This window comes from Ranitomeya variabilis, chromosome 8, assembly GCF_051348905.1.
Source record: "Ranitomeya variabilis isolate aRanVar5 chromosome 8, aRanVar5.hap1, whole genome shotgun sequence".
In the NCBI taxonomy this organism is placed as follows: domain Eukaryota; kingdom Metazoa; phylum Chordata; class Amphibia; order Anura; family Dendrobatidae; genus Ranitomeya; species Ranitomeya variabilis.
This window is the reverse complement of record NC_135239.1, coordinates 186939820-186966445: the sequence shown is the minus strand read 5'-3', so window position 1 is coordinate 186966445 and position 26626 is coordinate 186939820. Positions and strand designations below refer to the sequence as shown.

The 26626-nt window shown below is 42.2% G+C and overlaps 1 protein-coding gene across 3 annotated transcripts in view; it reads right to left on the bottom strand.

Moving 5' to 3' along the window:
* Positions 1 to 2215: 2215 nt before the first annotated feature.
* The window catches only part of CACNA2D3 (calcium voltage-gated channel auxiliary subunit alpha2delta 3), a 1029735-nt gene continuing 1005324 nt past the window's right edge, over positions 2216 to 26626 (bottom strand). For all 3 annotated transcript variants that reach the window (XM_077278410.1, XM_077278408.1, XM_077278409.1), the window contains 3 exons: positions 7110 to 7222; positions 4410 to 4492; positions 2216 to 2642 (listed from right to left, as the gene is read on the bottom strand). In XM_077278410.1, the coding sequence (XP_077134525.1) occupies positions 2550 to 2642; positions 4410 to 4492; positions 7110 to 7222 (289 nt within the window). In that variant the 3' untranslated portion in view covers positions 2216 to 2549. The remainder of the gene's footprint in view (positions 2643 to 4409; positions 4493 to 7109; positions 7223 to 26626) is intronic.

Below are 26626 nucleotides of genomic sequence, written 5' to 3'. Positions count from 1 at the left end.
GCTATGCCCTGTGGAAAAAATAAATTATACCAAGGCTCATAACACTATAATACCTTCCTTAGATGGGCTATTATAGCATACTGGTTAAAGCACACAACCACCAACTTGGGACACTGGAGACCAGTAATGTTCCTTGGGCAAGACTACTAACACTACCTTAATAAACATGAGTGTCACAAACAAAGAGAGGCATGCCGGCACGGACATCGCCCGGATTAACAAGGTCTTCATCAGATGTAGAGGAACCAGGACAATCAGATGAAAAATGGGCTACTGGAACAAAACATACATGGACAAGGCAATATATATATTTATATAGCTAATTTTCTGCTTGATTAAGGTCTGTCGCTGAGCAATTCCCAAACTCAAGATTAGAACGCAGTGCATGGACTGGCCGTCGGCTCTACCTACCCGAGCGTGACAGCTGCATGTGTTTCTATGAAGCTGTCATGCTCAGGTCAGGAGAGCCGCCGTCCAGTCTGTGCAACTCGTTCCAATCTCACTCCGATTTATACGGTTGTCTGACTCTGCCCTTACTGCAGAATATAAAGTGAAGGAGGCTCTGTCTGTCAGTGCACCAATCAGCCCCATGCAGCATAATCGCATTAAGGTGATGATATACTGAGTCCTAATGGGACAGACAAAAAAATGTCATCAGGTGTTCAGTAAGCATCTGTAAAACTGATAGGAATTAATTCTTTAATTTACAATGTATTTCAGAGAACTACAAAAGTGATCATATTTTTCTGTTACTTAGGCGGAACAAAAAAATTAAATTTAGTAAAGTTTTTTTTTAATAAAAAGCCCCGTTACCCATAAAAAAAGTCACAGTAAAAAAAAAAAAACATTTTTGGTACTGCTGTAATCAATCATAACTAATTGAACAATACAGGTTCTGTAACTATTAATTTTTATGGAATAGTAAATGTTGAAACATTCCTACAAAATGCAATGGCAGAGTTGCTGTTTTTTCTGCATACCTGCAAAAAAGATTAAAGGGAACCTGTCACCCCCAAAATCGAAGGTGAGGTAAGCCCACCAGCATCAGGGGCTTATCTACAGCATTCTGTAATGCTGTAGATAAGCCCCCCGATGTAACCTAAAAGATGAGATAAAGAGGTTAGATTATTCTCACCCAGGGGCGGTCGCAGTCCCGGTCCGGTCCGATGGGTGTCGCGGTCCGGTCCGGCGCCTCCCATCTTCATCAGATGATGTCCTTTTCTTGTCTTCACACTACGGCTCTGGTGCAGGTGTGCTTTGTCTGCCCTGTTGAGAGCAGAGCAAAGTACTGCACTGCGCAGGCGCCGAGCCTCTCCGACCTTTCCCAGCGCCTGCACACTGCAGTACTTTGCTCTGTCCTCAACAGGGCAGACAAAGTATGCCTGTGCCGGATCTGCAGCATGAAGACAAGAAGAGGACGTCATCGTAAGAAAATGGGAGGCCCCAGACCGGACCGCGACGCCCATCGGACCAGAACCGGACCGGGCTCACCCCTGGGTGAGTATAATCTAGTCTCTTTTTCTCATCTTTCAGGATACATTGGGGGCTTATCTACAGCATTCCAGAATGCTTTAAGAACTTGAATCAATAGATATTATGTACCCCAAAATAGTACTGATATGTATACCTTTACCTACACAAAATAAGTTCTCACACAACTATGTAGACAACAAATATAAAAAAAGGAAATGCCTTTGCGAATTCTGCATGGAAGAACACAACTTGTATCACAAAAAACAAGCCCGCGAACTACTATTTCAATGGAAAAATAAAAAAAAAGGTTATGGCTCTTGAAATGGAACAATGATAACAAAAAAAAATATTTTGGTCATTAAGGTCCAACACACATGTGTTATTAGACGGTAAAGTTATCACATAAGGAAATCTATTGGCGGCTGTAACCACAGAACATTGTTGCTTGACCTGACTCTTAGGATTTTTTAATGGAAAACAGCATTATTAGTTTATATTATCTCGTAGACGGCTGTTTATTGTTTCGTTCTATGTCTACAAATCTCTTGTACACATACAATTTTATCATTCCATAGTTTACGTTACTTTAGCCAAGGTCAAGAATAAGAAACAAATGTGGTCAGATGATAACATAACCCAAGGTGGAGTTGTCCTTCAATGCACTGCTGAGCTTCATGTTCGGACCAAAGGTCGGACAAACTATTACTGACAAATTATTAACAAAAACTTCCAGGCGTTTGAATCATGATTTTAATATACTTTATTTAAAAAGTACACCATTTTAAATTATCTTGATATGGCAAAGCTGAAAATGAGGGTCACCAGCGTCTGCTGTCCAGCTGTAATGAGGTGTGATAAATTAATGAGGCTTTCGCGGCTGAATGAATTGCGGACTAGAAGAATATTCTTGTTTGGATTATCGTTTTGTTTTTTGTTTTTTTTACTCCTCTCCGACAGTTTAAAGTCATGAAATGCTGATGTTTAGACTACATTTCGTCTCTTCTATATTGCACCAATCATCTCAGTTCACAGTTTATCCAGGTGTGTAGCATGCCATGAAGTCAATGCAGTCAATGTCACCTGGAGATATAGACCATTAGAAGAGATAGCAGCATTGTTATGGGCTTGGAAGAGATGCCAAATGCTCCACCACATTCTCTGGCATTTTCCTAAAGGATAAAAGGGAGACAGGTGAACAAAAAATTGTATTTTTGGATTACTGGATAAAATGAGACTAATACCATATATTTATATAGGTAAAAAGTAGAGACATACTGTAGCTATATATAAAAATACAAAGCTCATAAGCTTATTGTAAAATAATTGGCTGGTATGGATAGTGTTAACTAAAGTGGTCGCCTTTGGATAAAAAATGGTTGTATATCACTTACGGGGGTTGTCTGGCCTTAGGCTACAAGTCTACAGTCACTCCGTGAGACTGCAGACTTGTGAATCCTCACATCGCACGAACAATGTTCACTATCAGGTGCCGAAACGGTGGTCATGTGACAAGAAGTATGCAATTTGGAAACTTGTGGCCATATTCGGACTAGGCATGACTGGCCTTGCTCAATACACTTGCGATAAGTGAGGCTGCACCCATTTAGTTGGCACGTGACCACATGTATGCAAATCGCTCCCGACACCGGAGAATCCTCAAAGTGCATGGTGTGCGCAATGTGAGAATTCACAAGTCTGCTGTCACATTGAGTCACTACAGACATGTAGCTTAAGACTGGGCAACCCCTTTAAATACCTCGTTTGATGGCTACAATAATATGCAGTGGTGCTAGGAAATAGTTCTGCCTTCTTCTCAAGCCGCATGGATTGGCCGTCCACAGTCAATGGCCAAGTATATGATCACCCAGCAAGACAGATTTTTGCTCTCCGGTTGCCGCTGCCACTTTATTCTTAGTTTTCACAACAGTTAGTCCTCCATAGGTCATTAGTGGCCAAATCAAGTGATATTCGACCAATGTCTTTCCTTAAACAAACCTTTTAACTACAGTAAGGAGACGAGTAGAATTGTGTGGAACTGACTCTTTCAATTGTTTGAATGTTAAAAATAATTATTATAGGGGTTGAAAAAAGATAACTGCTATCTATCGAAAATGGCACCTGTACTGGCAATAGGTTGTGTTTGATATTCCAGCTCAGCACCACTCACTTCATACCTGTAGTGCAGTTTCTGAAAGAAAATATCCAGATTTTTGTCTTCACGGACAACCCCTTTTTTTCACTCTGGTGTGGAGACCATTTTCCAGTCTAGAGACTATGCTGTGGTTTTTGCATTACTTTGGGGTTTGTATAAGCTAGAACATGAACTGCAAACCACAACTAGATTTGAATCAAGAGGGACCCTGTGTTTTCACATTTTGAAATGTGTTGCTAATCTGTAGATCTATCAATGAAGATTTCAGCTCATACATTATTTTAATGGAGCTTAGGCTATAATAATGAAATGGACTATGGAGCTTGCATGCTGGTAGTAGGGGAAATGTTCTCAAGTATCCTCCCTTTTTTTCTCCTGATCAATCTAAAGAGTCCCTTGAGCCCAGAAATTTACAAAGACCATGTAGCAACTCTGAATTTCAGTCACTCCCTTATAACTTCCCAGTAGAGATGAACAGATCACTTCCCGCAACCGATCCACGGTCCAGGTTGGTGCTATTTGGATGGTAACAACAGCCGTGTGAATTTCCTAAGCTACCAGGTTCCCTTGTGCAGCATTCGACAGCCTGGCGTGACATCATCTGTGTGGCATGATGTTTCTCCAGTCCAACTAATTATAAGCCAAGTCTGGGATCATGGAGGATAGAGAAAGTCACGCAGTGCCAGTCCATAACCAGAGAGCATTGACCTGCAATGTGAATGTACGAAGCGATCCGCTCATCTCTACTTCCCAGTACAGAGACAGAGTGACTCTTGTAACTTACTTCTGGATGGAATCCATGGCAGGACTCTGGCCGCCTTCGTATCTTCTGGGATTTTAAACGCTCACATTTTAGGGATTCATTGTGTACAGTGGAGTTAAGAAAAAAGATTTAATAAATCCAAGTAAATCCATTTCTGCACTATAAATGAGAGCAGGACAAGAGCAAAATTGGTAGAGGATGTTGGCATTTTATATGAAAGTCTCTATATCGTGTCCATGAAGGGGAAAACTTTGCGTGAGAACAATCATAATACTGCCCAAATATTTATGCCTAATACAGTCTACATGATACCACCATTAAGAAATATAGCAAACAGAGAGTCCACAAAATGTCTAGTGCTTGACAGTTACCGATGAGTCCAAAATATACCCCACCCATCATCCTAAAACAAAAACTCAGGACCTGAAGGGAGGAATTTCTCAGTAGTCAACTTAAGGTAGGCATAAAAAGCTGCCACCCTATGAATTGTGAACGATCAAGGGCATTTGTCTCCTTTGTTCTTGCTGGTTATTCTGTCTCATTTAGTGGAATTTTTCCATGTTCAAAAATGATGACCTATCGATAAGAACATGTGCATATGCAAGTCTGTCGGGTTTGGCTGAGCATGAAAAAAAAATTCTGTTCAGGTACTAGAACGGTAAACGAACTCGAACCCAGACCCCATTCAAATAAATGGAGGGAGCCAAAACATCCGTCATTTTCCACGTGTCATCTGTGTGATAGCGTAAAAAAATGAATCTGATCAGAATAAGTTCAGTAAAAAATGGGTAAAAGAGAGTGGGGTATGTTTATTTCAAACAAATGAGCTTTTTCTATGTGTGTTTTTATTTAATTTTCACTACAGGGTTAAAAATGGGGGTGTCTGATAGACACTTATCCAATATTAACCCTGGGGCTTGATGTCAGCTGACATCAACCACATAAATATTACCCCACTTGCCACCTTACCAGGGAAAGTGGGAAGAGCCGGGCAAAGTGCCAGAATTGGTGCATCTAATAGATGCACCTTTTCGGGGTGGCTATGGGCTGCTAGTTTTTTGGCTAGCGTGGGCCAATATCCATGGCACTTTCCCAGTCTGAGAATACCAGCCACCAGATGTCAGCTTTAGCATGGCTGGTTATCAATACATACATATATTAGTCCGAAACCGTATAGAAAAACCGCAGGCCAATTGGTTGAATGATGGAATTCCGAAGCGAAACCACAAATGTGGACATTGCCCGTTCTGTAAATTTCTTGTTACAGACCGGGTTATCCACATGGGAGCAGTAAGTCATATGGTTTCTCAACTTATATCTTGTAAGACAGATTTTGTTGAGTAGGTAGTCTTTTGTCCGTGCAAATTGTTCTATATAGGTAAGACAATACGTCCCCTATATGTGAGATTTAGGGAACATCATAAATCCATTATGTCGGGCAAAGGAGTACCACGGCTAATTAGCCATATTAAAGAAAAACATGGAGTGGATCCAGATGTCCTGACATTCGCAGGCATAGAAAGAGTTACTTTACCCCCTCGGGGAGGCAATTTGCATAAATTACTGTTAACGTAAGAAGCTAAGTGGATTATGCGTACAAGTGCGATGGGCCCGGTGGGATTTAATGATAGAGTGGATATGTCCATTTTTTTGTGAAAGAAGTTTGGATAAAATTTTCTGATGGAAATGTGTCAATCTTTGGTAAAAGAGACCGCTATAAAGATCGGGGGATTATGTTAGAGGGAAGCCCCTGAAGGTAGCGCATTTATACTTGAGCTTTTTGTTACAAGTATTATTAAGATTTTTTTTGCTATGAATGCATTTTCTCATATGTTGCAGAGAATACAGTACTAGGAGTGTTGAAGTGATTTTAATATTTTTTATGTATTTCATTGCATGGTGGGAGGTGAATTTGGAGGGAGGAGTTTACCTGAGCCAGGGTATTTCTTCCTCCATCATATCCTCTGACACATTGACCCGTGGAAGCGCCGTTTAGCGCGAAACGGCCATCGTCAGCACTGGATCGCACATCCATTAATCCATTCTCCTGGCCATGATGTTTTAATCGTCTGAATAAAGCTTGGAATTTTAAAAGGATTGGGGAGTACTATCCATTTTCTCAGCTTTCAATATTTATTTTGATGTTTTTTCTGGAAGAGCACCCGGAATCCCAAGGTGCAGCCAGCACTTATCCATAACACATGTGAATCAAGAGTTCCATCGTGTAGCGGTGCCGTCATCTTTTTCTCTATTGAACTGCTATATTTTTGATAACCAGCCAAGCTAAAGCTGACAGGTGAGGGATGCAGGCTGCAGCTGTCTGCTTTATCCTGCCTGGTTATCAAAAACGCCTTTTTTAAAATTATGGCACATTAACACTTTGGGAATATGGCTAAAATTTGTCAGACTGATATTCACCACACCCCTCTTGCTAATACAGATGGGTGTAAAAAGTTGAAAATGATTGTGCAAATATGGAAATGGAGGTTTTGTGGTGTTGCCATATGTTTAATATAAAGTAAAAAGACTATTGAAAATTTGTACTGCATATTTGAATGTCACAGACTAGACTTCATTTTTTTTAGGAACTTGTTAATGGTCATTTTATATATCATATATTTATGGAATGCTAATGTAATATTTTATGTACCAGCTGATAATTCAGTATGCCTAAGACAACGTGCAAACATTCTAAAATAGATAGATGATAGCAAAGGATATATCTTATTTCAATAGGTGCCATAGTGATTGGGGGCACATTGCTACAGCTGCAGACATTGTCCACCACGACCATGAAGAGATTGCTGCTGGGAATTTGTTGAATTACAAATGACCTGAAAAAAAACATAAAAATGTTTGACTGAAGCAATGACTTAAAAGAAGTACCGTATCAAATGGAAGTTATGTTAATGGAGTTGTCTCCACTCCTTTCCAGAAATAATCATCCCTGGTTCCTAAAGCCCCCTGACATTGATCATCATTGATGAGGGCTATGGATTTCCCTCATAACAAAAATGTAAGATAACGTTGTGCTCAGTCAGAAAAATGGTAAACTATGATATTTATGGCCATAATGTACCAAGTCCTCCTTAAGCATTACTGCCCCACAGTAGTTCTCTGCTATGGCTATTGGAGGAAGAGTACAGAGAAAATGGCAAATGAACAAGATTAATAATCATGAAAAGTCCCCTTCAAATTTCATCCTGTAAAATGACACACTAATGCATTCAAACTGTCATTTTTTGACAAACATAAGATGTAAAAGTCCACCCAGGTGATTGTGCAAGTACCAGAATCCTCTTTAAGACATATGAAAAAGCAAAATATAAGGCAGCGGCAACTATTAGGTGCTGCAAGTGCAAGGAGGAGACAAGCTAGGTCCAGGAAGGGTGAAACCTTTTATTCTACTACGCGTTTCAAGGATGGTCTGTCCTCTTCATCAAGAGTATACAGGCAAATATATACGCTAAGGTAAGGTGTGATATATATATGTATATGTTTTTTTTTTCCCCAGGTTTATAGTGTGAGGTCTGTGAATGATATATAGCTTTTATTTGCTAATTACATTTGTAATAATTGGGTGACCAGTCAAATTTTATATGTATTGTAATGTCACAACAACCTGCCTGTATAAATGCTGATGGAGATCTTTGGACTATACACACCTGATGAAGAGGATGGACCGTCCTTGAAACGCGCAGTGGCAAAAAAGGTTTTATCCTACCTGAACCTCGCTTGTCTCCTCCTTGCAGTCACCAATAGATTCATTTTCCCCTTTTTCCCCATCCTTTATTCATCCAGATCTGTGCTTTCACAAGTAGGAGCCTGTGGTTTGTGCAGCAGCTATCCAGGAGAGCTCGCCCATTGATGCCAGTGTTGTGCATGGTTAGCACAACCTCGTTAGGTGAGCACCACTTACATTGTTCTAATTTGGTTGACACATGGAACACATTTCTTTGCTTTTCATACTTTAAAACATAGGGTTTATCACAACATTTAATTAAAGAAAAACCATTGAGATTGCAGTAGTATGCAACTTTAACAAAATTCTGGAAAGTGAACCAAGACTAATAAAGAAATTGGAAATTTCTGAAGGTCTTTCGTTTGACAATTGTTTTCAATTTTTTTTCCAATTTTTGTCCAAGCTGAAAATAGCCCCCTCCACTACACAATAGAGCAATGTCAACTAAACTTGTCAATTTTAGCACAATCCGCTGACTATCTTGTCTGTAAAGGAGGGTCCCAATTTTGTACTGATGGCGGATGTCTCGGAAAAATTGGATAAAAATATGTTGGATTTCCTCATGCCCTATCCTTTGTTCTCACGGTATATAAATTGCTACCCAAAGTATCACTCTGTTGCTTAAAGTGCTTTCAGATACCCGTTCAGTGGCTCTGTTGGGGCTTAGATTAGTACCCCCCACAAAAATGGGATTTGGACATATGTGCCAATGAACCATTGACTCTAATGGTGCCGCTTTGTCGTGTATCATTTTCGGGAGTGTCCAGCTCTTGGAGGCGGACACCCGGATGTAGTAGACTGCGTGTGGGTTTCCGCCTTTAGTAGGCATATATGCCGAAAAATGATGCATGACACAACACATGTTCGATGTGATAGCACCATTATAGTCAGTGTCCCTGTTGGCGCATATGCCCGAATCCCATTTTGTGGGGGTTCGACTGTAAGCCCCAACGAAGCCAGTGAGTGGGTGCCTGGACACAGTATGAAACTATTCTTATTCCAATTTCTACATTGAAAACTCATGCAAATTAGATATGAATTGGTGGAGTTGAGAAAGCTAAACCATAAACCATTATGCAGAATAGTCAAAATGGTGGAAAAGGTTTCCGAAACTATTTCAATGACCTATGTGTTTTTATTTAGAATGGTCACGATAGGAGGACATTCATTTCATCTTGTTCTCTTAAAAAATTAAATAAACCCGCATTTAATAAATGTATTGAATGTTTTCTCTGACAAAAAAAAAACAAAACTAGCAAAATTTTGTAAAAAAATGTTTTTTGGTGACAATGAATTTCAACTTCAAGTGAGTTATTTAGACATTAAGGAAAACAAACAGGAAACAATGCGGTATTAGCGGATTACATTCCGCAATTTTTTTATTAATGTTTGCCTTCCCCACCTGCAAGTTCTCCATAAGCCAAAAGCAAACTTAAAAAGATGAAGGAGGTTAAGAAAATAAATAAAGAAAAAAGAAAATTCCAGCCGGAGGCTTTTCAATTTGAATAAGTGATAGCAATCCTGTTGCGCTCATTTTTCTGGCACTGCATTTTGCAATTTGCAAATTTTGAGCTTTCACAGTCGTTTTATTACATTGGTTTGGCAGGCTCAAGTGGCACTTGGTAAGCAGATTTAAATCACAAACAAATGTACCTGCTGATATTGATATGCAGAACATACACTTGGCCTGTTTGTTGTACCACGCACCGCCTAGTCTATAGGCTTTGAACCTAAGCATACAAAAGGGATTTTAGGAAAGTTGGGCATCACCAATTGGAAGTTTGCTCTTTATAATGAGCTTCCATCAGTAGTTGATTAATCAAATGACAATAAGTTTGTCCAAATCCATCACCAAAAACCGATCTAAATACTCATGTCCACAGAAATGCCCATCATCTAATTAATTTAGGATATTTCAAATTTATATATTTCAAATTGCCTTCTGTGGTCTACCACATGAATAAATGGATACCAGCGATATGGCAATGCCTGACCACCTCTTCATTAAATAATATTAAGGTTAAAAAATTCAGAACTATCTGTATAGTTAGTAACTGTTTTGAATTTGCCATTCACATTTTCATAATCGCCAATTTGGGGTTGTTCCAGGAAGAAAGTGGCTGGGTTCAAGTGAACCACACCCATTTTATGCACAGGTGGCTTGATGGCATTTCTGGGTAGACTTGGACATTTCCAGGTGGGATTTAAAAAGATGTCGAGTGAAAACAAATTATCACCTATCCACAGGATAGATGATTTCTTATTGCTTTTTGGTGGACCACTGATCACCAGAATGAGGCACTTCATCAGCCCTATAGGGAATGAATGGAGGAGGGGTTGGCCATCAGACCATCTGCTTCACTTTATAATGGGGATAAAAGTACCCCATTGGGATAAAAAATTTCCGTTCTGCAGATCGGTGCAAGTCCCTTCTGTCGGACCTCAATTAATCAGTAAGTTATCACCTATCCTGAGGAAAGGTGATAACTTGTTTTCACTGGATAACCCCTTTCAAAGTCCCTATTCTGTCAACACCAATGTTCTTGATGAGGAACCAGTTGCATATAAGCAGTCTGGATAGTTAATTTGGGTAGTTAAAATCTCCCATGATCAGTGTGTCATACTTTTGGGAGAGCAGAAACATCTGATGTAAAAAAAAGTTCATTCGTTTTGTCAGTCTGTCCAGGTGGCCTATAAAAACACCTACTGTACAATAGTGCCCTTTCTTTTTTTCTCTCCTTGAATTCTTAGTTTCTGCAGAGCTACCAGTGTCAGAGGCTTGGATCTTGTGGAGATATACGTTTTTCTACCATAAAATACAATACTTCTTCCTCTATTGTTAATCTTGTTTCTAATAAATAAGTTGCAGCTCTCAAGGTTTCTATTCCAATTGTGTATCATCCCACCAAGTCTTAGTGGTGCCTATGACATAATATCAATCTTCCTGTATTAGCAGCTCCAATTCTCCTTGTTTGTTTCCCATGCTCTGTGCATTTGTATAGACACATTTTAGTTTGTAGTCGTTTTCTCTTGCTCCTCTATTTTCTTTCAGAATTTGTTGTTTTGTTCTTTATTTCTACTTCAAATAGCAGGGTTCTCAAAAGAATTAATTAGCTGCATACTTTTTCATGGCCGTATATTTCCCATTCCATATTTCTTTAGTTTAAAGCTCTCCTGATGAGTGTGGCAAGACATCTACCAAATATGTGTTTCCTGTTTTCGTAAGTTGCAACCCATCTCTAGCAAAAAGTCCATCATACAGGTAATTCACTCCATTGTCAAGAGACCCAAAACATTTCTCATGGCACCATCGATGTAGCCAGTTCTTCACCTGTAGAATCATATTCAATCTCCTTGCTCCTTGCTCATCCAAATCAACTTACTAAAAATTGGTATATGAAGTTGCCGATAGGGTCCATACGTTTAAGGTGTGCCAAGGTTAAAGTTGCGTTTTGGTCCATGTCCCTTGTAAAATTAGAGTAAGGCTACTTTCACACACAGCATATTTGCTGCGTATTTTTACGCGCGCGTATTTTGCTGCTGCTTTACCTGCGTTTTTTTACGCAGGCAAAAAACGCAGCTGCTTTCACACACAGCGTTATTTGCTGCGTTTTTTGCAGCTGCGTTTTTTTCAGCATTGTGTACTGAAAATAAAGTTTGTTTGAAAAAAAAAAAAAGGGGAAAAAAAAAAGAGTCATTGAGGTCATTTCCTGTCTTTATGACTCAGAATACAATACACACTGGAGTTAACATCATGTCGATTCTGCCAGCTGCAATGGCCTTGAGCCAAAGACGCCTCAGCAAGCGGAACAGACATCAGCTGGGGTTTACTAACCCCACTGTCACTAACCCCAGGTTACTAGGGCAGGCGTCAGTCAGACGCCCCCCCTCGTAACCCTGTACGGTAAGGGTATGTTCACACGATCCTGATTTCAATCCTTTTTTTTCAGGACAAAAACCGCAGCTCTTGGCAGAAAACGCAGGTGCGTTTTTGGTGCGTTTTTGATGCGGTTTTTGATGCGGTTTTTAGTGCGGTTTTTTATGCAGTTTTCTCTGCAGATTGTCTGTGTTTGACACAAATAAAGCTTTAACTGCAGTGGGGGAAAAAAAAAAGAAATGATGTCATTTCCTTGTCCAACCCTTTTCTTCTTCCATCCTCCATTTTGGGACTAAACACCAAAATGAGTGGACGTGTTTTGAATGACAGCGCTCCGCAGAGTGCTGAGCGTAGGCCAGATCACAGCCCGCGGATCCAGCTCTATCTAGCTATTTAAGTCTACGTTCACATTTGCGGTCTGCGCCGCAGCGTCGGGCGCCGCATGCGTCATGCGCCCCTATATTTAACATGGGGGCGCATGGACATGCGTCGCACTTGCGTTTTGCGCCGGCCGCATGCGTCACTGCAGCGCACGCATCCGGCCGCAGAGGACGCAGCAAGTTGCATTTTTGCTGCGTCCAAAATCAATCAAAAAAAGGACGCATGCGGCGCACAACGCAAATGTGAACATAGCCTAAGTGCCACGTATTTAAGTGCCACGTATTTCAGTGCCACGTATTTCAGTGCCACGTATTTCAGTGCCACGTATTTCAGTGCCACGTATTTCAGTGCCACGTGCCACGTATTTCAGTGCCACGTATTTCAGTGCCACGTGCCACGTATTTCAGTGCCACGTGCCACGTATTTCAGTGCCACGTATTTCAGTGCCACGTGCCACGTATTTCAGTGCCACGTGCCACGTATTTCAGTGCCACGTATTTCAGTGCCACGTATTTAAGTGCCACGTGCCACGTATTTCAGTGCCACGTATTTCAGTGCCACGTATCAAAGTGCCACGTGCCACGTATCAAAGTGCCACGTGCCACATATTTCAGTGCCACGTATCAAAGTGCCACGTATCAAAGTGCCACGTGCCACGTATTTAAGTGACACGTGCCACGTATCAAAGTGCCACGTGCCACATATTTCAGTGCCACATATTTCAGTGCCACGTGCCACGTATCAAAGTGCCACGTATCAAAGTGACTGAGCGCCGGCCCTAAAGTGAAAGTGAAAGCAGAGCGGTGACGTCACCGCTGTGCTGTTAAGGCCGGAGCTCAGTCAGTGTCAGGAAGCAGAGGCTGGGGGATGCGCAGGTGAGCATGTACTGTTTGTTTTTTTTACTTTTACGCTGGTAACCAGGGTAAACATCGGGTTACTAAGCGCGGCCCTGCGCTTAGTAACCCGATGTTTACTCTGGTTACCCGGGGGCCTCGGCATCGTTGGTCGCTGGAGAGCGGTCTGTGTGACAGCTCTCCAGCGATCAAACAGCGCCTCCGTACAAAGACGCCGACACCCAGGACAAAGGCGCTGTGTGTGCACGTTAATGTGGGGCCCTAGGGGGATACGCAGACACGCCGCTGCGTAAAGAATTGACATGTCAATTCTTTTTACGCCGGCGTGTTTGCAGACAAAAGCGCCGCGTTTTTTTGCGGTGTGTCTGAACGGCAAAGTGAATTTCTCATTCACTTTGCCGGCAGACGAAAATGACATTGCGCATTTTTGAAAAGCGCCCGCAAAATAGCGCTCAAAAATGCGCTATGTCTGAAAGTAGCCTAAAGGGGGAATTATACCTTTGTCAGTGACGTAGGTAGGTGTTCCTTCATCAAAATTTTAGTTTGCTGCCCCAGCCCCCTATCTAAGTTAACAGGGAAAGACAGAATGATTTGTTGGCGCCACTTCTTGCTACTCAGAAATGTAGGAGGAATGTTGCAACAGATAGAAAGCCTCACACATGGAGCAGAAGATACACTCAGAAGAAGAAGGAACATTTTTAGCCCTCTAACTCTTGGGCTATGAAATATTCCTATTTCTAGCTTTATTTTCCTTTTTACTATCAAATTAAAGTTCTCCGTACTGTTAAGACGCACATTAATCAATCACCGTGGACACCTGCTTGCTTGGCACACGTCCTTCTTCATAAAGGTAATAGTAAAGGGTCTATATCTGATCCATGGCGGTACACGCCAAATATAGAATCAAGTTTAATTTTGTTTATTTTGTGGTAAATAAAAATATGTCTAAACTCTCACATGGGTCAGGTTATTCATCCGTGCACCAAGTCTTTATAAGCATGAATAACATTTCAGATATGTGGACAGAGGGCGCATTTACTTCATTGTCCAGCAAATACAAACACCGGTCCCACATCACAAGTTCACCCCTGGGTAGTTAAAGGTGTATTGTATTTTTAAAAAAATGCAGTTTTGACATGTTTTTAACTAAAAAAATAAGGAAAAAATAAATTTTATACATTGCTTTTCTTTATCACTTTTTTTCTTTACTGCTGCATCTATAAAATAGTGTTAACAGCTTGCTCTAGGGTGGCCATGGCAGAATCAGTCATCTAGTTCTCCATGGACATCCGATCCATGGAAGTCCACAAAGAGATAAATTCAGCAACTTGTTGTCTACTGTCAAGTATTCTTGGTTTCATTTCAGAACTTATCACAAGAAACAAGTTCATAATTTTTCTCTCTCATTTTTCAGACATAAAACTTTAGGTCTTGTTTTTTTTTCTGACACGTGCCAATTTGAAGCTTCAGAAAAGGTTTAGGACCCTTAGGATAAGTCATTCATGTTTGAACTGAAAATTCAAAAATTCACAGAATCCATCAATCAACATAGCCAATGACACAGTAGCAAAATTTTGCAAGATGGATTTCCTTTTTTTCGAGGATGTTGGATATTTTTTTTTTTTCAAGAGTTGGCAAATCTTTTACGGTGCCTTTACTATAGTCATCCACCACGTCCCTTTCCCCGCCCAATACATTCACATTGACACTTATTAACTAATTGAAATAATCTATTGTTAGTATAAAAGGGTTGTGCAACATTAGGTTAAACGTTTACAGTCACTCTATGTGACTGCAGACTTGTGGATACTCACATTGTGCGCACTGCGGGCTGTAAGGATTCTCCTGTGCCGGCGCTGAGAGTGGGCAGTCTTCTGAATAACATTTGTATACTTTGGGCCACATTCCAACTAGACTGTGTCTGGCTTTGCTCGATACGCTTGCATTGGGCGAGGCCGCACAGTCTAGTTGACATGTGACCGCATGCATGGAAATCACTTAATTGTGGTCATGCACCCGTCGATCCAGGCGCTGGTACCAGAGAATACACACAGCACGCAGGGCACACAATGTAAGCATTTACAAGTCTGCAGTCACATAGAGTGACTGTAGACTTGCGGCCCAAGGCAGGGCAACCCATTTAAGAGCTAAGACAACCTCAAATTTTTGTCTCTGCCGTTTTCAGGTTCTGTTTTTTTTTTCCTAATAATGGAACATCACTTTTTCAAAAAAGTCAAAAATAAAATTGAAAAGAAGTTAATTTTTGGGGGGGCATAATAAAATATCCTAAACATGTGCAATTTGCCCAAATTGAATATCTCGCTGTGCTGAATATAACACTCAGGGCACATTTGGAGGAACTGTACAACATTATATAAAAATACCCAGCTACAATTGAGCCAAACTTACATCACTGAACTGTAGTATATGTGGTTTTGTGGATTTCTATGTGGGTGAGAAGAGGCCATTCAAGGGAAGGAAAAATAATTCCCATTTTTCAAGGCAATTTCATAAGAAGCTGAAATACCTCACAGTGTTATAAATAAATCAGAACTGCTCAATTAAAAAAAAAAAATCTTTCGTACATTCAGCCAATTCTTGACAGAAACCAGTTCTCCTTTTTTGAAAGGTATTTGTTGAGTGTAACCATAAAATTATAATAATAGCGTGTTTAGAGATAATATATTTCAGATACCCTACGAGCCTCTGCAAACATTGGTAATTGATGTCTGTAAGACACCGGATTTAACAGAGAACATTCTTATCAAACCAGTCTCTAATTATTCTGTGTTCTTCAGGCCGGATGTTTCCCTCTGTCTCGATTAACATTCATGTATTAATGAGGGTCTATTATTTTAAGAAATACTGCATTTTTTTCTTTGACTGTAACGTTATATGACTTTCCCGGTAATAACGGAGTCAACTCCAAACCCAACATCTACGTGACCTTCAATACCCTTGATGTTTGAGCTTCGGTCTTCCATAAACAGGAGCCAAACAACGTTGTGTTTTTCCAATGTAGGCACATGTCCGCTATGGTTTAACTTGACCAACAAATTCATATTGCATTAACCTAAGCTTGGATTTGCTTGAACCTAAGCCTCCAGGGATGCAACCAGACCCGACTTCTAAGCTAAGGATCATCCCGCAAGTTTGGACGCTTTATAATTATACTGTGTTATTTTAATGTCTCTGCTCAACTCAGTTGTATATTACTTTTTATTATATTTTGTTACTTTTGTCTTCGTAGCCAGGGAATACTGTGGCGGCGGCACAATGAGAAAACCACCACCTTTTTTTTCAAACTTTTTCCATAAGCGCTAACAAATTCTAATGCATTTTTTTTTTAACTTCTGAATATAAACCAATCTGAGATATACTCTGGAAGGCTAAATGAGTATTTCGTCCAAAGTCAGTAAAAGCCGAGCAGAATGACTATAACTCTCGGGGCAAATTAATTATTTAATATCTATACACAGTTAACCACTGTAGATCACTTCATAAACCGAACCCAACAACATCATAGTCAAACGCCAGAAAACAGCGGGGGTTAAATCATCAAAATAAATATAAAATTAACTGAATTTTTTCTTCTTTTACTTACAGAATAATGATGTTTTTGTAATCAGATCCTGTTTTTTTTCTGCTCAAACAATATTATTATAGGAATATCTAGAGTACTAATAGCACCAGAAAAACACAAATGGCCTCAATTCATTAAGACTGGCCTTTTGCACATTAAAGGCAAGATGCGCCAAAATCATTGCATTTTACTACTGGTGTGCGCTAGTCAGAAATGCTACTCTATCCAGTGACTGGCGTACATGTTTGGCATAATTGCTTTACGCTACCTGAACAAATTATGATGAATTTGATGGGCGGGCTTCGCCATACCACATCCTGCTCTGACTCTTCCCACTTGGGCGCGGCTACTAGGCCATTTCATGACGTTTTACACCAAAATGTGGTGGAAACTCAGTGCCAAAATCTGCAACTTATTACTTTTGCATAGAGATGTGTAATACAATTAGATAAAATAAAAAAAAAAGTTTGTATATCTGTTTCTGACTAAACAAACTTAAGGTATGGATACTATGCTTCTTATGAAAATGATTTTTTGGACATTTCGACAACTCTACAGACGCTAAATAAATCAGCTCACTCTCTTTCTATAGGCTCATGCGCACAACCAATTTTATCTCAGTTCACAGCACCCCCTTCTCACAAGGGCCGGGCCGCTGTGAACTGAAATAACTTACTGTAAAGTCACCTAAGCTCATAGCAGCTGGTTCTCATGCGGCATAGCTGAGGGTTGCAGACTACAATGATCAGTTTTGCAATGCTGGTTATGACAAAATAGAGGGGAATTCATGACATTTTTTTTATAGCGCAGGTGCCAGCTGATGAATACTCCCATCAGCCGGCGCCTGCTCTTGCTGTTATCAGCAACAGCTGACTTAGGCTAAGTTCACATTTGCGTATGTGCCCGCAGTGTATTGTCTGCATGCGCAAACGCATGCAAAAGCATGCCTGCGCATCATCTTGCGCATGACGCAAACCAAAATGCTGCGTGTGCATGCGTTTAAATGCGTTTGCATTTTTTATGCGCATAGTGGGGGCGGTGACATCATTTTCTGGACATGCGCAGTCTAAAGTACGTATGCGTAACGTACGCATGCGTACTCATGTCCTTGCGTACCAATGCATTCCCATAGACAGTAATGCATTTTTTGGATGCAATCATCCGCAATCGTACGCATGCGGATGATTGCAAAATATTTGACACCTCAAAAAATGCAACATGTTGCACACACCTCTAAACGAAGCATGCGAACGCATGCAAAAACATGTCACTGCGTACACAATGTAAAAGATATGTATGTATGACGCATGCGGATCGATGCGGATCGTACGTTGTGCACACAGACGCAAATGTGAACCCGGCCTTAGACTGTTTGGAGTAGTACTCCCATCAGCCGATGCCTGTGACTGAAGTTAAACAGTTGCTGGAACCACAGTGCTCTGACCGGTGGTAATAATCTTGCTGCAGATAATAGCCGCCGATGTTTCTCATGATGTCATGCAGATGACAGCATAGGAATCATCCGATGTTCGGGTTTCTGAACCCAAACAATAACACCGACGTCCTGGAGAAGTTCGTGTTTGGGGTCCATGCCCAAACAGTAGGTGTTCAATACGGACCCCGAACTTTACCATTCGGGTTCGCCCATCTCTACTCTCCACCTTTGAGAAGAAGTGATGCCGCTCTAATCAAATGCTGATCAGAGTATGATCAGAATAATCGGATTGTTTTTCTCTGATGCGTAGAAAATGGTTATGTGCACCTACCCTTAGGGTATATTTACAATAGCCATCCATGAAACGACCACCAATCATGTACATGCCACCCAATCGGCAGTTGTTTAATAGCCTGTTAAGTTGGTCCGACTGCACTTCCATGTGTGCCAAATGATTGTTAATGAAATCATACTTTGTGCATGGAATATCATTCTTCTTAGCAGTACATAGGCTGCTTACACAGTACAAGAAAAAGAAATCTTAAAAAATTATTCCACTCAACGAAAAACCATTTGCATTGTTTGTTGGGTGGGTGACAGGTAGCCTGTCTAGAAAAGCCAATTATTGGGAACTAGATGGTGGCCCGATTCTAATGCATCGGGTATTCTAGAATATGTATGTATATAGCAGCCATATAGTATATAGAACAGGCCACGTAGTATATAGGAGCCATGTAGTATATAGTATACAAATAGTACGTGGCCTGTGCTATACAGTATGTGGCTGCTATATACATACATACAAATTGTAGAATACCCGATGTGTTAATACAGGCCACGCAATATATAACACAGCCCAAACAGTATATAACACAGCCCACGTACTATATAACACAGCCCACGCAGTATATAGCAGCCACGTAGTATATAACACAGGTGACGTAGTATATAACACAGGCCACGCAATATATAGCACAGCCCACGCAGTACAAAACACAGGCCACATAGTATGTAACACTGGCCACATAGTATATCGCAGCCATGTAGTATATAGCACTGCCCACGTAGTATATAGCAGCCATGTAGTATATAACGCAGCCCACGCAGTATCTAACATGGGCCACGTAGTATACAGCAGCCATGTAGTATATAACACTGCCCACGTAGTATATAGCAGCCATGTAGTATATAGTACTGCCCACGTAGTATATAGCAGCCATGTAGTATATAGTACTGAAAACGTAGTATATAGCAGCCATGTAGTATATAGTACTGCCCACGTAGTATATAGCATGTTATGATCCTTAGTGGTTGAGGATCACAAATTACTCCAGCTAAGTAACATACATAGGACAAGCTCTAGGGAGGTGGCAAACTGGACTGACCGCAAATCTGAACCTATCCAAACACACTAGAAGTAGCCGGTGAACGTGCCTAAAAATCCTAGACGTCTCAAGCCAGCCTGAGGAACTAACTACCCCTAGAGAGAAATAAAGACCTCTCTTGCCTCCAGAGAAATAATCCCCAAAGATATAGAAGACCCCAACATATAATAACGGTGAGGTAAGAGGAAGGCACATACACAGGGGTGAAAACAGATTTAGCAAATGAGGCCCACTAATACTAGATAGCAGAAAATAGTAAAGGGGTCTGTGCGGTCAGTAAAAAACCCTTACAAAATATCCACACTAAGATTTCAAGAACCCCCGCACCAACTAACGGTGTGGGGGGAGAAACTCAGTCCCCTAGAGCAACCAGCAAGCGAGGAAATCACATTTTAGCGAGCTGGACTAAAAACATAATAAATGCTGATAATTAAAAAATGATCAAACAAAAACTTAGCTTGTCTTGGAGAGACTGGGAGCAAGGTAGTCACAAGAAATCTGAAGAGCACTGAATACATTGAGAGCAGGCAAGGAACTGAGTATCCAGGTGAGCTAAATAGGAAACCAATCAAGGATAACGAACCAGCTGATGCTGCCAACCTGCAGAAAGACAACACTACACAGTACCGCTTGTGACCACTAGAGGGAGCCCAAAAACAGAGTTCACAACAGTACCCCCCCCTTGAGGAGGGGTCACCGAACCCTCATCAAGACCCCCAGGGCAATCAGGACGAGCCGCGTGGAAGGCACGAACCAAATCGGCCGCATGAACATCAGAGGCGACAACCCAGGAATTATCCTCCTGACCATAGCCCTTCCACTTCACCAAATACTGAAGCCTCCGTCTAGAGATACGAGAATCCAAAATCTTCTCCACCACGTACTCCAATTCGCCCTCGACCAGCACCGGAGCAGGAGGCTCAACAGAAGGAACCACAGGTACCACATACCTCCGCAACAAAGACCTATGGAACACATTATGAATGGCAAACGATGCTGGGAGATCCAAACGAAAAGACACCGGGTTAAGGATCTCCAAGATCTTATAAGGACCGATGAAGCGAGGCTTGAATTTAGGAGAGGAGACCTTCATAGGAACATACCGAGAAGACAGCCACACCAAATCCCCAACACGAAGTCGGGGACCCACACAGCAGCGGCGGTTGGCAAAGCGCTGAGCCTTCTCTTGTGACAACCTCAAATTGTCCACCACATGGTTCCAAATCTGCTGCAACCTATCCACCACAGAATCCACCCCAGGACAGTCAGAAGGCTCAACCTGACCCGAGGAAAAAGGAGGATGGAAACCAGAATTGCAGAAAAAAGGCGAAACCAAAGTAGCAGAACTAGCCCGATTATTAAGGGCAAACTCGGCCAACGGCAAAAAAGTCACCCAATCATCCTGATCAGCAGAAACAAAACATCTCAAATAAGTTTCCAACGTCTGATTAGTTCGCTCGGTTTGGCCATTAGTCTGAGGATGGAAGGCCGACGAAAAAGACAAATCAATGCCCATCTTAGCACAAAAAGTCCACCAAAACCTGGACACAAACTGGGATCCTCTATCAGACACAATACTCTCAGGAATGCCGTGCAAGCGAACCACATTCTGAAAAAATAGAGGAACCAAATCGGAGGAAGAATGCAACTTAGGCAAGGGCACCAAATGGACCATCTTGGAAAAACGATCACACACCACCCAGATGACAGACATTTTCTGAGATACCGGAAGATCCTAAATAAAATCCATGGAAATGTGCATCCAAGGCCTTTTCGGAATAGGCAAAGGCAAAAGCAAACCGCTGGCACGAGAACAGCAAGGCTTAGCCCGAGCACAAATCCCACAAGACTGCACAAAGGAACGCACATCCCGCGACAAGGAAGGCCACCAGAAGGACCTAGCCACCAAATCTCTGGTACCGAAAATCCCAGGATGACCCGCCAACACCGAAGAATTAACCTCGGAAATAACTCTGCTGGTCCATCTATCCGGGACAAACAGTCTCTCTGGTGGACAACGGTCAGGTCTATCCGCCTGAAATTTCTGCATCACTCGTCGCAAATCTGGGGAAATGGCAGACAAAATCACTCCCTCTCTGAGAATACCAGCCGGCTCAGAAACTCCCAGAGAGTCAGGCACAAAACTCCTAGAAAGTGCATCAGCTTTCACGTTCTTCGAACCAGGCAGATATGAGACCACGAAGTTGAAACGGGAGAAAAACAACGACCAACGAGCCTGTCTAGGATTCAGGCGCTTGGCAGATTCAAGGTAAATCAGATTTTTGTGATCAGTCAAGACCACCACACGATGTTTAGCTCCTTCGAGCCAATGTCGCCACTCCTCAAATGCCCACTTCATAGCCAACAACTCCCGATTACCAACATCATAATTCCGCTCGGCAGGCGAAAACTTTCTTGAAAAGAAAGCACATGGTTTCATCACAGAGCCATCAGAGCTTCTCTGCGACAAAACAGCCCCTGCTCCAATCTCAGAAGCATCAACCTCGACCTGGAAGGGGAGAGAGACATCTGGCTGACATAAGACTGGAGCTGAAGAAAACCGGTGCTTCAGCTCCCGAAAGGCCTCCACGGCCGCAGGAGACCAATTAGTCACATCAGAACCCTTCTTGGTCAAATCAGTCAAAGGTTTAACCACGCTAGAAAAATTAGTGATGAAACGACGGTAAAAATTAGCAAAACCCAAGAACTTCTGAAGACTCTTAACAGACGTGGGCTGAGTCCAGTCATGAATAGCCTGGACCTTGACTGGGTCCATCTCCACAGTAGAAGGAGAAAAAATAAAACCCAAAAAGGAGACCTTCTGTACTCCGAAGAGGCATTTTGAGCCCTTCACAAATAAAGCATTAGCACGCAGGACCTGAAATACCATCCTGACCTGCTTCACATGGGACTCCCAATCATCAGAAAAGACCAAAATGTCATCCAGATAAACAATCATAAATTTATCCAGATATTCTCGGAAGATGTCATGCATGAAAGACTGAAACACAGAAGGAGCATTAGAGAGTCCAAAAGGCATCACCAAGTACTCAAAATGGCCTTCAGGCGTATTAAATGCTGTTTTCCATTCATCTCCCTGCTTAATGTTCACAAGGTTATACGCACCACGGAGATCTATCTTGGTGAACCAACTGGCACCCTTAATCCGAGCAAACAAATCAGACAATAGTGGTAAAGGATACTGAAATTTGACTGTGATCTTATTCAGAAGACGATAATCTATACAAGGTCTCAAAGAACCGTCCTTCTTGGCCACAAAAAAAATCCTGCACCAAGAGGGGAAGAGGATGGGCGAATATGTCCCTTCTCCAAAACCTCCTTTATATAACTCCGCATCACGGCATGCTCTGGTATAGACAGATTAAAAAGTCGTCCCTTAGGGAATTTACTACCAGGAATTAAATTTATAGCACAGTCATAATCCCTATGAGGGGGCAGGGCACTGGACCTGGGTTCATCAAATACATCCTGGTAGTCAGACAAAAACTCAGGGACCTCAGAAGGAGTGGAAGAAGCAATAGACACCAACGGAGCATCGCCATGAATTCCCTGACAACCCCAACTTGACACAGACATAGCTTTCCAATCCAAAACTGGATTATGAGCCTGCAGCCATGGCAGACCCAAAACGACAACATCATGCAAATTATGCAGAACAAGAAAGCGAATCACCTCCTGATGTACGGGAGTCATGCACATGGTCATTTGCGTCCAATACTGAGGCTTATTCTCAGCCAATGGCGTAGCATCAATTCCCCTCAGAGGAATAGGAAATTCCAAAGGCTCCAGGACAAAACCACAGCGCCTGGCAAACGACAAATCCATCAGATTCAGGGCAGCACCCGAATCCACAAAAGCCATAACCGGGTAGGATGACAAAGAACAAATCAAAGTAACAGACAAAATAAATTTAGGCTGCATAGTACCAATGGTGACAGGTTTAGCGATTTTTTTAAAGCGTTTAGAGCATGCTGAGATAACATGAGTAGAATCACCACAGTAAAAGCACAACCCATTTTGACGTCTATGACTTTGTCGCTCAATTCTGGTCAGAGTTCGGTCACATTGCATAGACTCAGGTCTCTGTTCAGAAAATACCGCCAAAGGATGAGCAGATTTGCGCTCCCGCAAACGCCGATCAACCTGAATGGCTAAAGCCATAGAATCACTCAGACTTGTAGGGGTGGGAAACCCCACCATAACATTCTTAATGGCCTCAGAAAGACCTTCTCTGAAATTTGCAGCCAGGGCACACTCATTCCATTGAGTAAGCACCGACCTTTTCCGAAATTTTTGACAATACACCTCTGCTTCATCCTGACCTTGAGAGATAGCCAGCAACGCTTTTTCTGCCTGATTCTCAAGATTAGGCTCCTCATAAAGCAGTCCAAGAGCCAGAAAAAATGCATCTACATTAAGCAATGCAGGATCTCCTGGCGCCAGAGAGAAAGCCCAATCTTGAGGGTCGCCACGCAACAAGGAGATAACAATTTTAACTTGCTGAGCGGAATCACCAGAGGAACGAGGTCTCAGAGATAGAAATAACTTACAATTATTCTTAAAGTTTAGAAACCTAGATCTATCAACCAGAAAACAACTCAGGAATGGGTATCTTTGGTTCTGACATAGGGCTATGAATAACAAAATCCTGAATACTTTGCACCCGTGCAGTCAGATGATCCACACTAGAAGTCAGAGTCTGAACATTCATGTCTGCAGCTGAGCTCAAAACCACCCAGAGTTCAAGGGGATGAAAGAAGCTAAACAGACTGCAGCAAAGGAAAAGCGGGAGGAGAAAAAAAAATGTACTCAGGTCTTCTTTTTATCCCACTTCTGCGATGCATTAAACACTTTTTGGCCAGCTCTACTGTTATGATCCTTAGTGGTTGAGGATCACAAATTACTCCAGCTAAGTAACATACATAGGACAAGCTCTAGGGAGGTGGCAAACTGGACTGACCGCAAATCTGAACCTATCCAAACACACTAGAAGTAGCCGGTGAACGTGCCTAAAAATCCTAGACGTCTCGAGCCAGCCTGAGGAACTAACTACCCCTAGAGAGAAAGAAAGACCTCTCTTGCCTCCAGAGAAATAATCCCCAAAGATATAGAAGACCCCAACATATAATAACGGTGAGGTAAGAGGAAGGCACATACACAGGGGTGAAAACAGATTTAGCAAATGAGGCCCACTAATACTAGATAGCAGAAAATAGTAAAGGGGTCTGTGCGGTCAGTAAAAAACCCTTACAAAATATCCACATTGAGATTTCAAGAACCCCCGCACCAACTAACGGTGTGGGGGGAGAAACTCAGTCCCCTAGAGCAACCAGCAAGCGAGGAAATCACATTTTAGCGAGCTGGACTAAAAACATAATAAATGCTGATAATCAAAAAAATGATCAAACAAAAACTTAGCTTGTCTTGGAGAGACTGGGAGCAAGGTAGTCACAAGGAATCTGAAGAGCACTGAATACATTGAGAGCAGGCAAGGAACTGAGTATCCAGGTGAGCTAAATAGGAAACCAACCAAGGATAACGAACCAGCTGATGCTGCCAACCTGCAGAAAGACAACACTACACAGTACCGCTTGTGACCACTAGAGGGAGCCCAAAAACAGAGTTCACAACAATAGCAGCCATGTAGTATATAGTACTGTCCACGTAGTATACAGGAGGGTGAGTATAGCAGGGTTTTTTTTATTATTATTATTTTTAACATTTGATTTTTTTACTATTGATGCTGCATAGGCAGCATCAATAGTAAAACGTTGGGGACACACAGGGTTAATAGAGGCGGTAACGGAGTGCGTAACCCGCGGCATAATGTGGTCCGTCACCGCTGGCATTAACCCTGTGTGAGTGGTGACCGGAGGGGAGTATGGAGCGAGCGGGCACCGGGCACTGACTGCAGGGGAGTAGGGAGGGACTAATCAGACTGTGCCCGTTGCTGATTGGTCGCGGCAGCCATGACAGGCAGCTGGTGAGACCAATCAGTGACGCGGGATTTCCATGATGGAAGTTGCCGACAGAAAGACGGAAGTACCCCTTAGACAATTATATATATAGACTAGATGGCAGCCCGATTCTAAAGAATCGGGAGTCTAGAATCCATATATACTTTATTTATTCAAATGTAAGAATAATACAATTAATAAATAATAGTAAGAAAGAACAAAAAATGGCTGCACTCACCAGCTCTTGACAATTCTTGTTATTTAAGGTACAGTTACACAGGATCCATGAACATGCTTATGAGGGGAGTGATGAAAGACATCAGACAACAACTTTGCGTGTTGTGGCAAATGCCACAACAACGGTTCTTTGCTTAAGAACAATAATGTAAATAATAAATAATATGTATCAATAACTATGTATATTGGTATGTTCTTTCTTGGCACAAATTGCAGGAAGTAGTATTCTAGGCAATTATATATTAGATGGGCATTTCCTGAAGGAAATACATGGTGCTTGAACAGCGCTACCAGCTTTACAGCAGCACTTTTCACACACGGGACTGGGGGGCGCGCTTACTTTTGCACTCGGGGCCGGGGGCGCGCTTACCTTTGCACCCGGGGGCGCACTTACTTTTGCACCCGGGGGCGCACTTACTTTTGCACCCGGGGGCGCACTTACTTTTGCACCCGGGGGCGCACTTACTTTTGCACCCGGGGGCGCACTTACTTTTGCACCCGGGGGCGCACTTACTTTTGCACCCGGGGGCGCACTTACTTTTGCACCCGGGGGCGCACTTACTTTTGCACCCGGGGGCGCACTTACTTTTGGGGCCGCACTTACTTTTGGTGGGCGGGGCTCCTCGGCCTCCGATTTGGTTGGTGGGGCCCCTCGTCCTCCGATTTGGTTGGTGGGGACCCTCGTCCTCCGATTTGGTGGGCGGGGACCCTCAGCCTCCGATTTGGTGGGCGGGGACCCTCGGCCTCCGATTTGGTGGGCGGGGAC